The sequence below is a fragment of the Lathamus discolor genome, chromosome 2, assembly GCF_037157495.1.
Source record: "Lathamus discolor isolate bLatDis1 chromosome 2, bLatDis1.hap1, whole genome shotgun sequence".
Lineage (NCBI taxonomy): Eukaryota > Metazoa > Chordata > Aves > Psittaciformes > Psittacidae > Lathamus > Lathamus discolor.
The window spans coordinates 64800306-64814647 of record NC_088885.1 but is presented as its reverse complement, the minus strand read 5'-3'; the positions used below and the strand labels follow the sequence as shown (position 1 = coordinate 64814647).

General features: G+C 40.4%; 1 protein-coding gene across 2 annotated transcripts in view; it reads right to left on the bottom strand.

Annotated features, from left to right (window-relative positions):
• Positions 1-1802: 1802 nt before the first annotated feature.
• The window catches only part of MBOAT1 (membrane bound O-acyltransferase domain containing 1), a 56256-nt gene continuing 43716 nt past the window's right edge, over positions 1803-14342 (bottom strand). The window contains exons 8-13 of one of the 2 annotated variants that reach the window (XM_065667228.1): positions 13935-14127; positions 11000-11103; positions 8195-8259; positions 6710-6842; positions 5362-5513; positions 1803-3646 (exon numbers count right to left, since the gene is read on the bottom strand). In XM_065667228.1, the coding sequence (XP_065523300.1) occupies positions 3514-3646; positions 5362-5513; positions 6710-6842; positions 8195-8259; positions 11000-11103; positions 13935-14127 (780 nt within the window). In that variant the 3' untranslated portion in view covers positions 1803-3513. Of the gene's footprint in view, positions 3647-5361; positions 5514-6709; positions 6843-8194; positions 8260-10999; positions 11104-13934; positions 14128-14342 lie in introns of those variants that run through there. The other variant, XM_065667229.1, reaches the window with a different exon arrangement.

The window sequence follows — 14342 nt, the reverse complement described above, 5'->3', positions numbered from 1 at the left end:
ACCCACATGTTCAGGGAACCACGCTGCAGCAGAAAAGCCTCCAGGCAAGCTTAGGGTCTCACTTCCAGAGATGCTCTATGGATGGACAACAAATTGGGTTCTGAAGGCAGTCTTGGGGCACTTCTCAGAACTGATTTCCCTCATCCTGTCGTTCTCTTCCACAGACCATAGTTAAGTTAGGTGAACGAAAACGTACCCCAAGTTCTTAAGGCACGTAAACACCCTCTTTTCTACCAACAAGCAGCATTTCCTTCTGTGATACTATTTTTTTCCCAGTCTACCTAGGTCTTAAATTTCTCTTGGCCTTCTACCCCAAAGCAAAACATATTCGTTATCATGAAAACCACCTGCTCTTGTACAGTTAGCACAGCTGCACTGCTGCAAGCCCCTCGGCATTTGCAGTGCCCCTCACTCGGCACACTTCAGTCTTGACTCGAGTGTTTGCCTTGGCCTAGTCACCCACAGAGGGCACTGCTCGTAAATGTAACCTAGCAAACGCTCATCAGCACTCGGGAGGCTGCGGTTTCCACCCGGAGCAAATCCAAACACTTCATGCATATTATTACTGCCGTCTCCAAGAAGAAAGGGAGCAGCAGGCTGATGTCACACAACAGAACATGTTTTTAAAGCACATACTGTGCATTCGTACTCGTGCTGAGAAGTCAGGCAAAGCTTCCCACTTTATATCACAGCAGAACACATCTAGCACCCCAAGAGCAGAAGCACATCAGTGATGTAAAAAAAGAGAATAGTACCTCAAAGAACGTTTGATATTTCCTTATGCAACGGTGCATATCACTTCATCTTGGGCAAGGAGGAGGAACATGCTGTTCCTCTGTCCACATATGGGCTACAGACATCCCTTGTAACACACTTCTAAATTTTCATGGCAAGTTTCCATTTGTTCCTTTACTACTGCAGCCAGTAAAATGTTTTTCTCAAGTCTCCAATTTAAGAATAAGGAGATAAAGGCTTTAAATATCAGAGACAGTGACCCCACTGATAGGAATTTTACCACTAAACTTTGTTGGGTGTAGGGATTTCAACCTGTATTTCCAAGAAAGGATCCAGATGATACAGTTTGCTGAGCCTGCTTTTAAATGTGCAAGAAAGAGGTATGCAAACACCTACAAAGAGAGTAAAAATCTATGGCCTTCTCACCCACCTACCTCATTTTAAGTGATGCAAAAATCCCAGTTATGTGCAATGTATGCATGCAGAACAGAGCAGCCAAAAAGGGAAGAAAAACATCTACCCACTTTCTATCCCATTTCTGCGCTGTCTCCGTTGCTTGGCATGCTCCAAAGGGACACGTAGGAACATACTCAAGGAGAGGGACAGCTTACAGGACAGTAGAAGAAAGGACTTCATAGTTCCAGTCCACAGAGAAAATTGCTGAGCTGTTGCTTCTTTAAATACAAATTAGATCCCATAGCCAGCAATGCCCAAGCCCCTGGGAAGAGCCTTGGTTCTCTCCCATAAGAAACATGGCTGGGCTGGCATAGGGAAAAGTTAGATGCTCAAGATGCAGCTGTGGCTGGTGCCACAAGGAGAACACACGCATGAGGATAAACAAGGACTGGCCAAGTTAAGGATAAAGCTGCCATGAAAACTAAATCACAAAACCAGGGGTCATCTTGTCTCCATTTCAGCAACAGCAGGATGTAAAGCCCAGCTGTTCTGTAGAATCCAGCAGACCTGAACATTTTTCCCTCAGAAAAATTCAGACCCATTCTTCACCCATTTCCACATTAGACACAGTAAGTTCATGATGAATAATGCCAGGCAGTGACACACAGCAGTTTGTTTATTCAGATCAACCTTTTAATCCCACATCGCCCTCAAAATATATTACCAAATATACCCTTCCATGAACTGTGCTCTACGTTCTGAGGTGGTCACAGGACAGAAAATTCCCCCCAGAAAAGAGAAAAAAAAAATAAATTAAAAAAAAAAAAAAGCCTTTTTTTTTGGAACTTGTTTTGGTTTCACTGATTTGTTTCTTCCCAAAACATTAGGATTCTGCAAAATTTTAATCTGACACAAAAATCAGGATGCAGTAAACAGCAGATTCTTTGTTCAATCATATGTCAATTAAATGACCATAAAGCAATGGTCACACCAATACTTTAACAAGCGAATTGCTTCTACAAAACCCTAATAAACACATTCCTGAAAAACAGTCATTTAAAAAAATGTCTTAGTTGGTTTTGATGTGTCACAACAGCTTGTTCTATTGGGGTAAGTGGGTTTAAAAACAATTAAACCCCCCTGACACAGCATTTTGCAGGTTATCACAATGCACAAAGAAGCTCTTAGAAATTAAAGCCTCAAAACCTCTCAGTAAGGCAAGGACTCTACAAGCAGGGCAACTTGCATAAATAGGCCAAGCCACATGTCAAGATCATATAAGAACTTGGTCTTGACTCTTGTGATGCTCATATCACAACATATATTTTGCAGAGAATGACTTATAATGGTTATGATAATTACTGTTCAGGTTCCAGATTAGTGTTATCCTGCTGGAAAGTAACCACTCCATAAGACTGGATGTTTCTGAGTAGAAGTCTGATCTGTTTCAAACCTTCTCCAGATTTAACCCATAACTGCAAGCTTTAAAACACTAAACCTGCATGGCTCCCTAGTTATTTTGATTCTAAAATGGAAGTGCTGCATCATGCTGAAAATGCAAAGTAAAGCTGATGTAGCATCAGCTGCATCGTTAGAGAAGTACAACTCCACAGATCAGAGGGCAAATGTCACATCTTTCACTCTAGGCTGGGTTTCCCCATGCCTTTTGTTTTGCTTTTATTTGGTTTTAGATTTTGGCTTTGCCAGTTGCAAGTGTTTCCCAACACCTGTTCCCCAAGGGACTTGTCTCACCTTCATTGCCAGCAGGTGTCACACTGAAGGATGTGAAATACCCTTGCTACTAAGCTCAGGCTGCAGTCCCTGCTCTGGAGATTGCCCAGGAAAGCCCTGTTCCCCCTTCTCCCTGCCAGGGCCAAAGTCAGTGCCAGCACCTTGAGCAACCCCATGTCTGTCATTTTCTGCTTGCATTATCTCTTTCTATAGCCAAGAGATGAAAAGCTTCCCCTGCCAGCTGCCCACAGCGCCAGGCTATCAGGCAGCTGGTCTAACTCTTTACGAGCTGCTTCCTGCCCTCTAATCACAAGATTATTTATTGATTAATAGTTGCATATTTCTGTAAAACAGCAAAAATGCCTCTCTGAAAAAGCTTAAATATATAAAAACACTTCATAAAAATATTTATTAAAAAAGTCAAAATGCCCAAGGAGCCTGTAAACATTGCCTGTAAAATCTCTGTTAACTGGAATAATTTGAAATATAGTTATTCAGGCTCTTTTCTGCCCTGTCCAGTAAGATTTTAAGATAAGCAATAGAAATGCCACTTGTCTTGTAGTTTGACCCTCATCCCACCCAGTTTTCTTCTTTCTTTGTTTCCAATATGACAGCTTGATTTCCCAGTGTTGGAAATTTTCCTTGTAGTCATCATTTGTCTTTTCTTTTAACAGAGTTCAGCATGGCCTTATTCTGAGCCTTTCTTACAGAGTGAGCCTGAGGTCTGATTGGCAGTAAGAGCAACACCAAGATGCTCAGAATGTGCATGTGAAAATACATGGACCTAGAAACAAAAGCAGAAAAAGAATATTACATTTTTTGAGGGTCAGAACATGAACTGTGAAACCTCAGTAAGCCCATGCAGAATTTAGTGCTAAGAGATGTGCGCAGAAAGTGTGAACCTGACCTAGAAAGCACAAATATACACCCTTGAATTTTGCGCATAATATCTGCTGGTATCAATGAAAGTGTTGCCAGGGATGTTAATGAGGTAAAGAATCAATCAGCAAACCGCAGCATCCAAAGTCCGACAGCTCAGATTAAGCCTTGTAATTCAACCCCGGAATTATTCAGCCCATCTTTCTTTAAATATTAAAGTATACAAGGCTACATTCTGAAGAAACATCCTTCATGCTTAGGACATAAAATTTCTGCAAGTTAATAATAAATAAAACAAAGTGTCAGAAAGAAAAAACTTAATACCAATTGTTGAGATTTGAAACAAACAAAAACACTCAACTTTTAACTGGGGGATGTCAGGTTCACAGAAGGGCTGTGTTTCTGAAGGCAACTGCAGAAACAGATTTCTACTCAGAGATATCTTTATTTGGCATCTTATTAAACATCAGGGGGGTTTATTTCAAATAATTTGGTATACACAAGATGGAATAGAAATAAAAAAATTTTTAAACTTAATTACATGGGGCTCTGGCAGCTTGGGGAGGATGATGTTTGGAAGCAGTATAGTCCCATCCCTTAAACAGAGATGCACCTTTTTATGGTCTTGTTTATGTTTCTTACCATAGTTCTTAGTATCTTTGTAAAGTGCTTAAGACCACCGCTAGGTGTGCGGTGTTCCAAAAACTCATGCTGTGGGCCAAAGGCCTACAATTTCCTTGCTTAGCAGTCTTGAAGTTTAAATGTTAACTATGTTCAAAATCGCTAGGAAAAAAAAATATGAAACTAAGAAAGATCTGGAGTAATTTTTATATGGCAAGCTTTCTGTGTTGAAATCAAGTGTTTGAAGAAACAGGAACAGGAAATGTCAAAATCCAACCCCCTTCAAACAGACTTACTGACATCAGCTTCTTGACTACCAGTTTTATGCCTTTTATGCTAGAGGACCAAAACCTTTTTAACCAAAACCTGTTACTCTATGTTGACATTTCACTGTAGAATGAAAGAAAGTAAAGCAATGTAGTCTATTCTCCCTTTGCAAATTATTTTTTCAATTTCTCTATTTCAAGTTATTTTAATTAGAGTATATTTGATACACTCTGCAACACCAGTGTTCTCCTATTTTTAAGGAACCGAAGGAAGTAATCACTTCCTATGAAGTATACAAAATGAAAAGCATACTCATTTCAAGAAGTAATGCTCTGTCAGGCACCTTCTTTATCTCCTCCTGAACGGTCATATCTCCTGTTCTATGCATTCAGCAGCTGGAAACCTGGTCTGTTCTCATCAAGTCCTTCCTACTGCCAACTCACACATTTCTTAACCTCTCCAACCTTGGCCACTGCTAATGGTCGAGACTCAACTGTTTTGAAAAATGAAACTGAGTATGTGAAAAGACACATAAGGATGAGAAGTACAGGGGAAGTGTTCTGCATTGGCATTATTATCGTCTTGTTAAGTGACAGGAGTGCAAAAATCACCAAATTATTAGAACTCCTTTCAAATTTGATGGAATGTCAAGTGCCTTTATGTGTGGGTTTGGGTTATTTAATAAGAGCCTGTGACAGTCTGGAGAGTATGGGTCAAGAGGAGAGGACTTACTTGTAAAACTTTATAGTGGGCTCAACAGCCAGCATAACAAACGGTGCAACAGTATAGCACACTGCCAGTTGAGTGACAACCCAGGTGACAACATCGTAGGCTATCTTGAGAGGCACTGAAGATAGGAAGTAATGTCTAAAATTGTTTCTTATCTGCAGGTCAGGAAAAAGTAAACAGAAAAATTTGTAAATTAATTTCTCAGGCAAAGTCACACTGACACATTGTAGTATATGACTCTTCATGTATCATCAGCATTAGTATTACAGAAAAGTTTATACACCAGATAGAAAGGAAGACAGACATGTATTGACTGGTACATCCAAGATTCTACAGAGAAGCAAACAGAGAAGTGCCCCTCAGTTTCCTCTATAGTAATCACAAGAGCAGACTCTTATGCTGGGTATCTGGCATACCTTTGGGGAAGGGAGTTGTGATTTGATGTTTCTCCCTCCTGATTTTATTACTGGTTATCAATGGTGAAACAAAATTACTTTAAATGAACAAATATGTGTTTACCTTTGAATGTGTTGTTTCCTAAAGGTTTTAGTTTAGCTTCATATCTTCATATATTATTCATATCTTTCATATATTATGAAATCCCATAAATGAGAGGCAAAGCACATTAAGAACACATGTTCAGCAACCTGTTCTAGCCATAGCAGTTAATATGATCACTAGTTTAATTCACCTTTAAATTGACGTGGTTATTTATCCATAGTCAAACTCTCAAAGACAATAGTGGTGCTTCCCAGCCCTGCACAACTGGCTGGTTCAGCCTGAAAGCTCAGCAGGGATAAATTGAACAACAGCAGGTCGTATCTTCACCATTTTGTCTTTGGTGACTCTATCCAAGATGAGGCACATAAACACCATAAACTAGTTTACTGCATCAATTGCATCCCCAAGAAAGAGTTTATGTTTGGGCTAATCCTCAATTTATAGCAGCTTCTTATGAAAGACTGGGCTCAGAGCAGATTACACACAGCATATAGGTAATATGACCTAGCAGAAGTCTGGACTCTAGCATGTCCTTGAATCTCAAGCTAATTTGACTGCATATACATAGCCAGTGGCACCACCAACTGTACACCCACAAGCAACATTTCCTCTGACAGCCAGGGACAGCAATACAGCATGTGCAGAAATGGTGCTGGTTATAACTCCTCAGGTTACTCTGAAATCAATATATCAATACAGAACAAAGTTTCAGTGAACATCAGGCCTGCAAAGGCATTAGAGAGAGCTCACAGCAGGGACAAGCTGCTTCACCATGTCAGGATGGTCCCTGCAGCTGACAACTGGATAGTATCTAGCATAGCCTTAGAATAAAACAATGAAAGGTACATACTGCTCTGGCTGCAAGTGTGATAAGGATTCCAGTGAGAAATGTAAAATAATATCCAGGATAGATACCATGCCACAGGGCCGACAGGATAAATGTTAAAGCTGTAGGGTACCAGGGAGCTCTGTCATAGCAGACACTGCAAAACAAAAACAAGAAAAGGTTGAATACAATTGAACAATTGACACTGCAGTTCAAATCCTTCTGTTTTTAAGGTCTTCTGTTTTCTTAATGGTCTTATCTTGCCTCTTTTGTGGACCAGGACATGAGGCACTCTCTCTGCATTTAGGTGGAGGTTTTATGTATTTATGCACTGAGTATCAAAAGGGTGCTTGTCCAGATATTCCTGGTGCTCACAGTATTTAAATAAATAATGGGGCAAAGGGCAGGTAAAACTTCATTCACCTTTATACCTCTATCTGGAATCATATTTTACCCTACGAGATCGAGAGTGACTCAAAAGACAAAGAGATATGACCCCACCCTTCACTCAGGAATTAAGGTATTTTTAGGCACTGTTATCTGGCAGATGCTGGGAACAACTGGGAGTGCCACAAGCTATCGCGAAGTGGGGGATTTCTGCTAACTTTAGCAGCACAGAATCTTACTCCAAAGATGCAAGCAAATGATACTATTTCAAGAACACACCAACTGGTCTATTTGGCTATCTGAAGTTTAACTGAAATGCTGTGTTCCAAAGAAACAAGTCAAGATAATGAAGATACAGCACTTCTTACCATGAAGATCATTTGAATCATGAAAAATAGTAGACATTGACTTTTAAGATATACATATAATACCAAAAAAGTTATAACTACAATAAATCTGTGCCTGCTTTTCAGACACCACATTGACTATACACTGAGCTTTAACCATGCCAAAAAGTGTAATGAGTAATAAGAGACAGTTCAATCTACAAAATTTGGACTTATGCTAGTATTCATATGTGCCTTATCAGTCACTGGTTAAAATCAGATCCTCTCAGTAGCCTAAGCCTCTTCTTCACATCCTTAACGGGGACCTCCTGGTAAGCATCTCCTGGTAACTCCAAACCAGACTACATGGGGACTCTGAACATTTTGATTTCTCTCCAGTTCTAGCTGAACTGGATCCCAGTGACACAGCAAGGCTCACCTCTGGTAGTAATACGCATGGGAAACATAACATAGCAAAGTAAAACAGTACAGAAGGAATAACAGAGGCAAACAGAAGCCTAAAAGATACCATGAAAACTCTACTACTTTTTATTATGGAAGACTTGAACAGTTCATTTATGCCTTTGCTGCTCATATATAAAATGCAGGCATTTTACATTTGCAACAATAAAACTTTACAGCACCAAATACCCTCATATTCCACCAACCCTTACGCACACAGGAAACAATGAAAGAACAAGAGGCTATACATTTGTGAGATTCACCAGTCAGGGGGTTTCCAGGCCATCTATAGTTTTGGGGTCTCACAAGCATGTCACTGATTCATTACTCTTACCGTTTTAGCCAGGCAGCTGTCTGAATGTTCCAGTTTTCAATGTACATTTTAAAACTTGTTGCAGTCTAAGAAAGAAGTTCACATGATAAGTTAGCACTGACACCTATAAAATAATACTTGCATTTTAAATTAGAGAGGAGATAGACAGAAAATATTGATTCTAGTAGATATGCTGCTGTGCCATAGTCCATCATTACACTAACATGTTTTGGGAGGAACATTAACACCGTTAGCACTTGGCACTTGCTATTAAATCTCACTTTCTTTTGTAAAATTAAATACAATGTTTGGTTATTTTTCAAATCATGGGAAATCTGAAAAGCTTTCTTGTTTTAAATGCTTGGCCTTCCCTTGAGTTCCTAAACAGCGTCATTTTGGAAGAGATATCTTGCCACCCATTATGCAGTCCAGACTTCCCTAGAGTGCTATTAAAACAAAGTATTATAAAACCTAAAAGAAATTGATTGTTATTTGGAGAAGGCAGGAGGAAGACTGCAAACCATGCACAAAAATGGTAGGACTAAATTTAGAAGCCACTTCTCAGCCCATTGCTCAGCTTGACAAACCAGTCCGGACTCCAGGGTCCTGGGAGAACATCCTGCACTTCTTCACAGCAGCAATTCCCCCAACGTTAGAGGGCTGCTGGACTCCATTCAGCATCAGTTCCCCTAATCCTGGTCAGTTCACCTCTGACAGTTTCGCATCCCCACTCCCCCTTGTTCCTTGCCTGCTGACAGAAGCCTCTGAGGACCTCCTCACCAAGCAGGGACATGAGTCACTGACACCACATTATTTTGCCATATTAGCTGAAGGGAAAGACACACTGAAAAGATGGATTAAAGACAAAGGCTCCCAAGGGGAATACGCAGATATTTTTGCACTTCCACACAGAATCCTGAAGGCGAGCGATTCATCCTCTGTGTTTAAGGAGTTAAAACAATTAGCAATTCCCAATGTAGTACTACCACTTTTTAATTGCATTGCTGCACCAAGCGAAGCCAAGAAAAATATCACTTCTCTGCCAACTAATATTGTCATTCTCTTTTGGCCTCCTTTAAGTTCCCCTGTTACATTACCAAGAGAGAAAGTAGCCATTGATTGTCAAAATCTGCATGCTGCCTAGGCTTTCAAGTCCCCATCACATTTTAACGCCCCTACAGCTCCTACCATGTGCTTATCTTTACTACAGATGAGGTAATTTCTTAGCCACATTTGGCACTCAAATTCCCAAATTTTAAGCAATTTTACATATGCAGGTGGCTATACCTGCTGAAAACACTTTGTACAATCACACTTAAACTTCAAGTCCTGGAATTATTATTGGCACATGAAGTGATAATTCAAGGCTTACCCGCAATAATGGTTTTTGTAGCCTCTTCTTCTCATTGTGCACATGATCACATCAATCAAGAGCACTCCTTTTTATGCTCCCGGAAATAACGTCTCCATCCTGATCTCTATTGCGCTTGTGACCAGTAAAGTTTTGAGGGGCCTACAGTTCAGTGAGTAGAGAGGAGCAAAGGCTCCTGTTTCCTTAATTTAGCCTGACTGAAGAGCACTGCTTGCACTTCACTTTCCTCCTTCAAGCAGAAACTGCCTTGGCCCATCAAGGTATGAATCATCTTCTCCCCCAAAACTGAATCAGACATTGATTTAAGATCTCAGTTGTATCTAGGGTGCTGCTGCTGTTGAGGAGTGTAAAGTATTTCTGGCTGTGTATTCTGAACCACTTAAGGAGAGATGTACACTGGGGACTAATTAAGGTAAAAAAGGAGGACAGAGAAAGGATGCTGAGAAAGACAGAATGTATAATGATACTTCCAGTTTTGGCATCTTTCAATGATGAATTACAGGAACTTATTTTTGAGAAGAGCTATTACAGCACATCTGCTTAGTCACAGATCATTCAGCAGTAAAGCAGTTAACTTATTTTCATCTGCTTTTCCTTTTAAAATCATAACTACAGAATTACAGGGGGGAAGCTCCTCCTATTTTGAAAGAAAAGAAGCCTTTAGAAAGCAGTCTCAGACACACACATTTTCACATCTCGCTGGCATTCACAAAATACTTTTAGGGGCAAACAAATTACATTGTTTCTCTAATGGAAAATATGGCCAATCATAAAGAGCTTACAAAAGACTAATGGATGTTAAAAGTATACTGCAGTCACAAGAAACATGTGCGAGACATGTTTTGAGAAACAGCATGGTTTGCTAAACAGAGCTCTCAATCAGCTGCCATCTAAAGTTCTATATGGCCCTGCCAGTACCCATCCAGGTTCCTCAGTTTGTACCCATTATCTCTTCAACCCTCGCTCTTCACCATTTACAACAAGCACTCCAAGCATGTGCAGGAACCCAGACTTTGCAAGCGTTTGTGCAATGCCTACTCGTGACGGCCTCTTTCGCTATCACCACCCATCTCAACTGGGCTAAAAAAGTGGGAAGACTGTTAGAAGTAAACAGCATACACCACAGATGGTGGAGAATCATAGCTGTGAGCAATTTACTGACCTGCTGAACTCAGCCACAATCCACAGTAATTGACTGCTCATTTATAAAACATCTGATATAATCACTTATTAGCCCTCTATAAACTATTAAAAAATGCAACCTGAATACAGAGCATGATGAAGCCTGTGTGACAGATGCTTTTTATCTGCCCAGCAGATAAAATGCAAAACCTCTTCACATTAAAGAGGGGTAGCCCGATGGCACGGACTTGCTTTCCTTCTGGCAAAGCTTCTCCCCATTAGCGTTGTTATTTCTCTATGATTATGCCAATGCAGCCACAGCTTTAACTCACCTCAATGTTCCAGATATTCAAATTGGACAACAGGTCCCAGCGGAAAGTGCCTCTTTCATCAACTCCACTGAATCCATAACCAGCTGCATTGTTGACTGCATCTGCTGCAATGTCAAAGCAAAACAGATCAAATCAGACTGCTGGCAGAGTCACGTTTTCTTACAAGTCAGTATGACACTAAACACATGTTCAAGCCAGCTTTGTAGCAATTAGCATCCTCTCTTTCAAAGAGAAGCTTCCTCTTGGCAAAGGGGCACTGTTATAAGGCAACGGAAGAGTCATTTCCTCCAGAGGAAAGATTAGCTACTCCTTGGGCAGAAGAATAAATAATAAAAGAACAACAGACAGTAATCACTTCAATTTGCCTTTATTATTCAAGATAGATAGAGTTGCCATAACATGACTAAGCACTTCCTCCAAAGGGTACCTGGATGTCACAGTATTTTCCAGAATTAAGAACTGTAGCGCCTCAAAGACATGCTTACCATTTCTATTAAGAGTTCCAATGTGGTTGTTTAATTAAGACTTTCATTCAGACTTCCACAGAGAAAGCCTTTTGCTAATCCCATTGCTCAGTGCCTCACTAAAGTATCTCACCACCTCTATAAATCAAATATTGAGTAGCTTTGATTACAGACTTGACTACTTTAAGTGCAAATAAAGGCTTGGGTATTGGTAGGCATTTCACATGATGAACTCCTTGCCAAGGTGCCTGTCAACTACCTCCCCTTTCACCTTTGCCTGGGAACCACCTCATCACTGGGTTTCAAGATTATGCTTTCAACATGACCCTGCCAGAAATCCTCTCTCTGAGTACTAAGAAAACAGGAGGTATTCATTATCTCTGGATCTCCAGGTGCAGCCAACACTGGTGATTATTGGAACAAAAAGGAAAAACCTGATACAGGTAAGGCTTTTCATTCTAGATCATTTATAAAATAAAAGCCTGGTTAAGTTATGCTTTAAAAAAGTCAGCATTGATTTCCCAAGGGTGAAAACTGATTTTGCTTTGTAAATGCTATAAGTGGAGACAAAAAAATCCTGGGTTTGCTCCACCTTGCTCCAAGGGTGATAGGGATCACTTCGTGTTTCTTTGCCAAAACCAGGAAACAAGAAGTCTAGAGACATAATAATACAGCAGACCCATCAGCCTCTTGCTTCCTGAGCTGCTGTCTGCAGAGTAAGGTGGGAAGCACAGAACCACCAGAACTGCCTGCCTTTAAATTCCTCACAAGATCCCAAGCTCCACAAAGCCCTCTGAGATTTTCCCAACTTGAACAGCTCTGGCTTATCACTTTCACAGCTCGTTGGATGCAGGAGCTCAGACCCAAATCAGTTTCATCAGCAGCTGTGTTAGATTTGCAGCCATGTTCCCATGACCATCCCTAATGCAGCAAGAAGCTGAATTTTCCATCTTTCCATGGATCTGGAGGAATTCAGCTGCGAGGCTTTTGAACAATAGCATGCCTGTCCTTTTCTGAGGACAGGAAGCGCTTATCAGCCTTTTCAGCAGGCACTTTTGTGATGCCCTGGGCCATGCCACCAGGAGCTAAACTGCAAAAGGATAAAGTGTCTGCTGTTCTGCTGCCTAGATTTGAAAAGTGAATAATAGAGGCCTCGCCCTCCAGTATGCAATGCATGCTTTTTGTGAGCTGCCTCATTTTTAAAGAGATTTCTACAGCCTCTATGGCGTAGTCATTTCACAAATCCAAGTTCAGTTTATCTCTTTGATAATGGACTTTTAGTTAATTATAATGCTGGAAAAAACTGAGGCAACATTTTAACACTGGGTCGCACAAAAATAAGATTCTGAGCAAGCAATTCTTTATCCCAAAGCCTTTCCCATCCCACTCATGCCAGTCCTGGCCGCCTTCCCTTGATCTGTCAGTTTTGGTCTCAGCAATTAAATCTCAGCCTTGTAATCAATTTCCCTGACTCTTTCCTTCCCATCTCAATGACACTCTGCTCAGTTCCAGGTGTATGTATTGCTGGCGGGGCTTTCAGGATCTCCTCTACACTCAAAGTCTTTGTAATAACAGCAAAGCAAATCCAGTCTCTCAAATTTCATCCTGGCCTTGAAGGACTCGACTCCTCACACTTCGATGGGAAAGGTGACTTCGAAAAGAAAGAAGGTAAAATACAAAAAGATTATTTTGGCCACCAGTGTAGCTGGCTCCCAATAAAAGAAATGTCCTTTTTTTTTTTTTCCTATGATGAGTTCCTCTTTCTTCTGTTCTCCTTTTCCTTCCAGAGATCCTTGGGTCCTTCTCACCATCTCCTTTGTTCCCCACCTTCCCCACGGTCTCAAATCCTCTCTCTTTAGCTCTCAAAGCTAACACAAGCACAGAACCGCACTGTGCCTTAATGCAAAGCCTAACTTCCCAAATGCAAAGCCCCCCAATAAGCACCACAGCTTTCTGATACAGATGCATGTACTAAAGATGTCCCTAAAGGAAGGGAGAGATTTGTTTGCACTGTAACATACTTGTAAAGCCTGAGCCAGCATGAGACATTTTAACCTCCTAACCCCACTGATATATGTAAATTATAAATAAAGTATAAAAATCAACGTTTAGAGGGGACAAACTTTCTCCCCCCAGTAAAATTAATTTGGTACAATTACAAAGTTTTAAGTAAGATGAAATTGTTTCATTGGCTTTACTGGCAATCAGCCAAAAAGCAGATTTGGTGTCAATGGGAATTTGGCATAGGGAATGTCAGACAAGATAGATTTGATACATAATTTTCAAAACTTTTGACGCCTCCCCACTTAAGCAGTGTCGACTGCCTACAAGAACACATGTACAAGAACACAAGAACACACTTCCACAAGGACTACAGGTCTAGGAACTAATTTGTTCCCCCTCATCCCTCATGTTTCAGACCACTTTATGAACTTGTTACCCACAGAAATAAGTAATGTAGCCAGACTTACCTAATGTCCATGCAAAGTAATACTTTGGTTTTGCTGCCTGTGCTACAACATACAGGTAACCAAGTCTTGACAAGAAGGGTGTTTTATCAAGAAATTCGTTATCAATAATATATGCCATAGGAAAGCTCTTGGTAAGTGTCAAGAATAAAATGAGAGATACTAGTGTGATACATAGCTTGTACATCACTGCTCCCTAAAAAGCACAAACAACAATGAAGCATTCATTAGAAACTATTAAGCAAATAAGGGGAAAAAAAAGGCAGTGCTCATGACATACAAAACCAATGCATTTCAAGAACCAATAAAGTTAGCAGTGACAAAGTTGATAATTAATTTAAAGAGGTGGTAAAGAAAAGGTCACAGTCAAAGCTTTGGCTTAATTTGGTTTATTGAGCTACCTAAAGATAG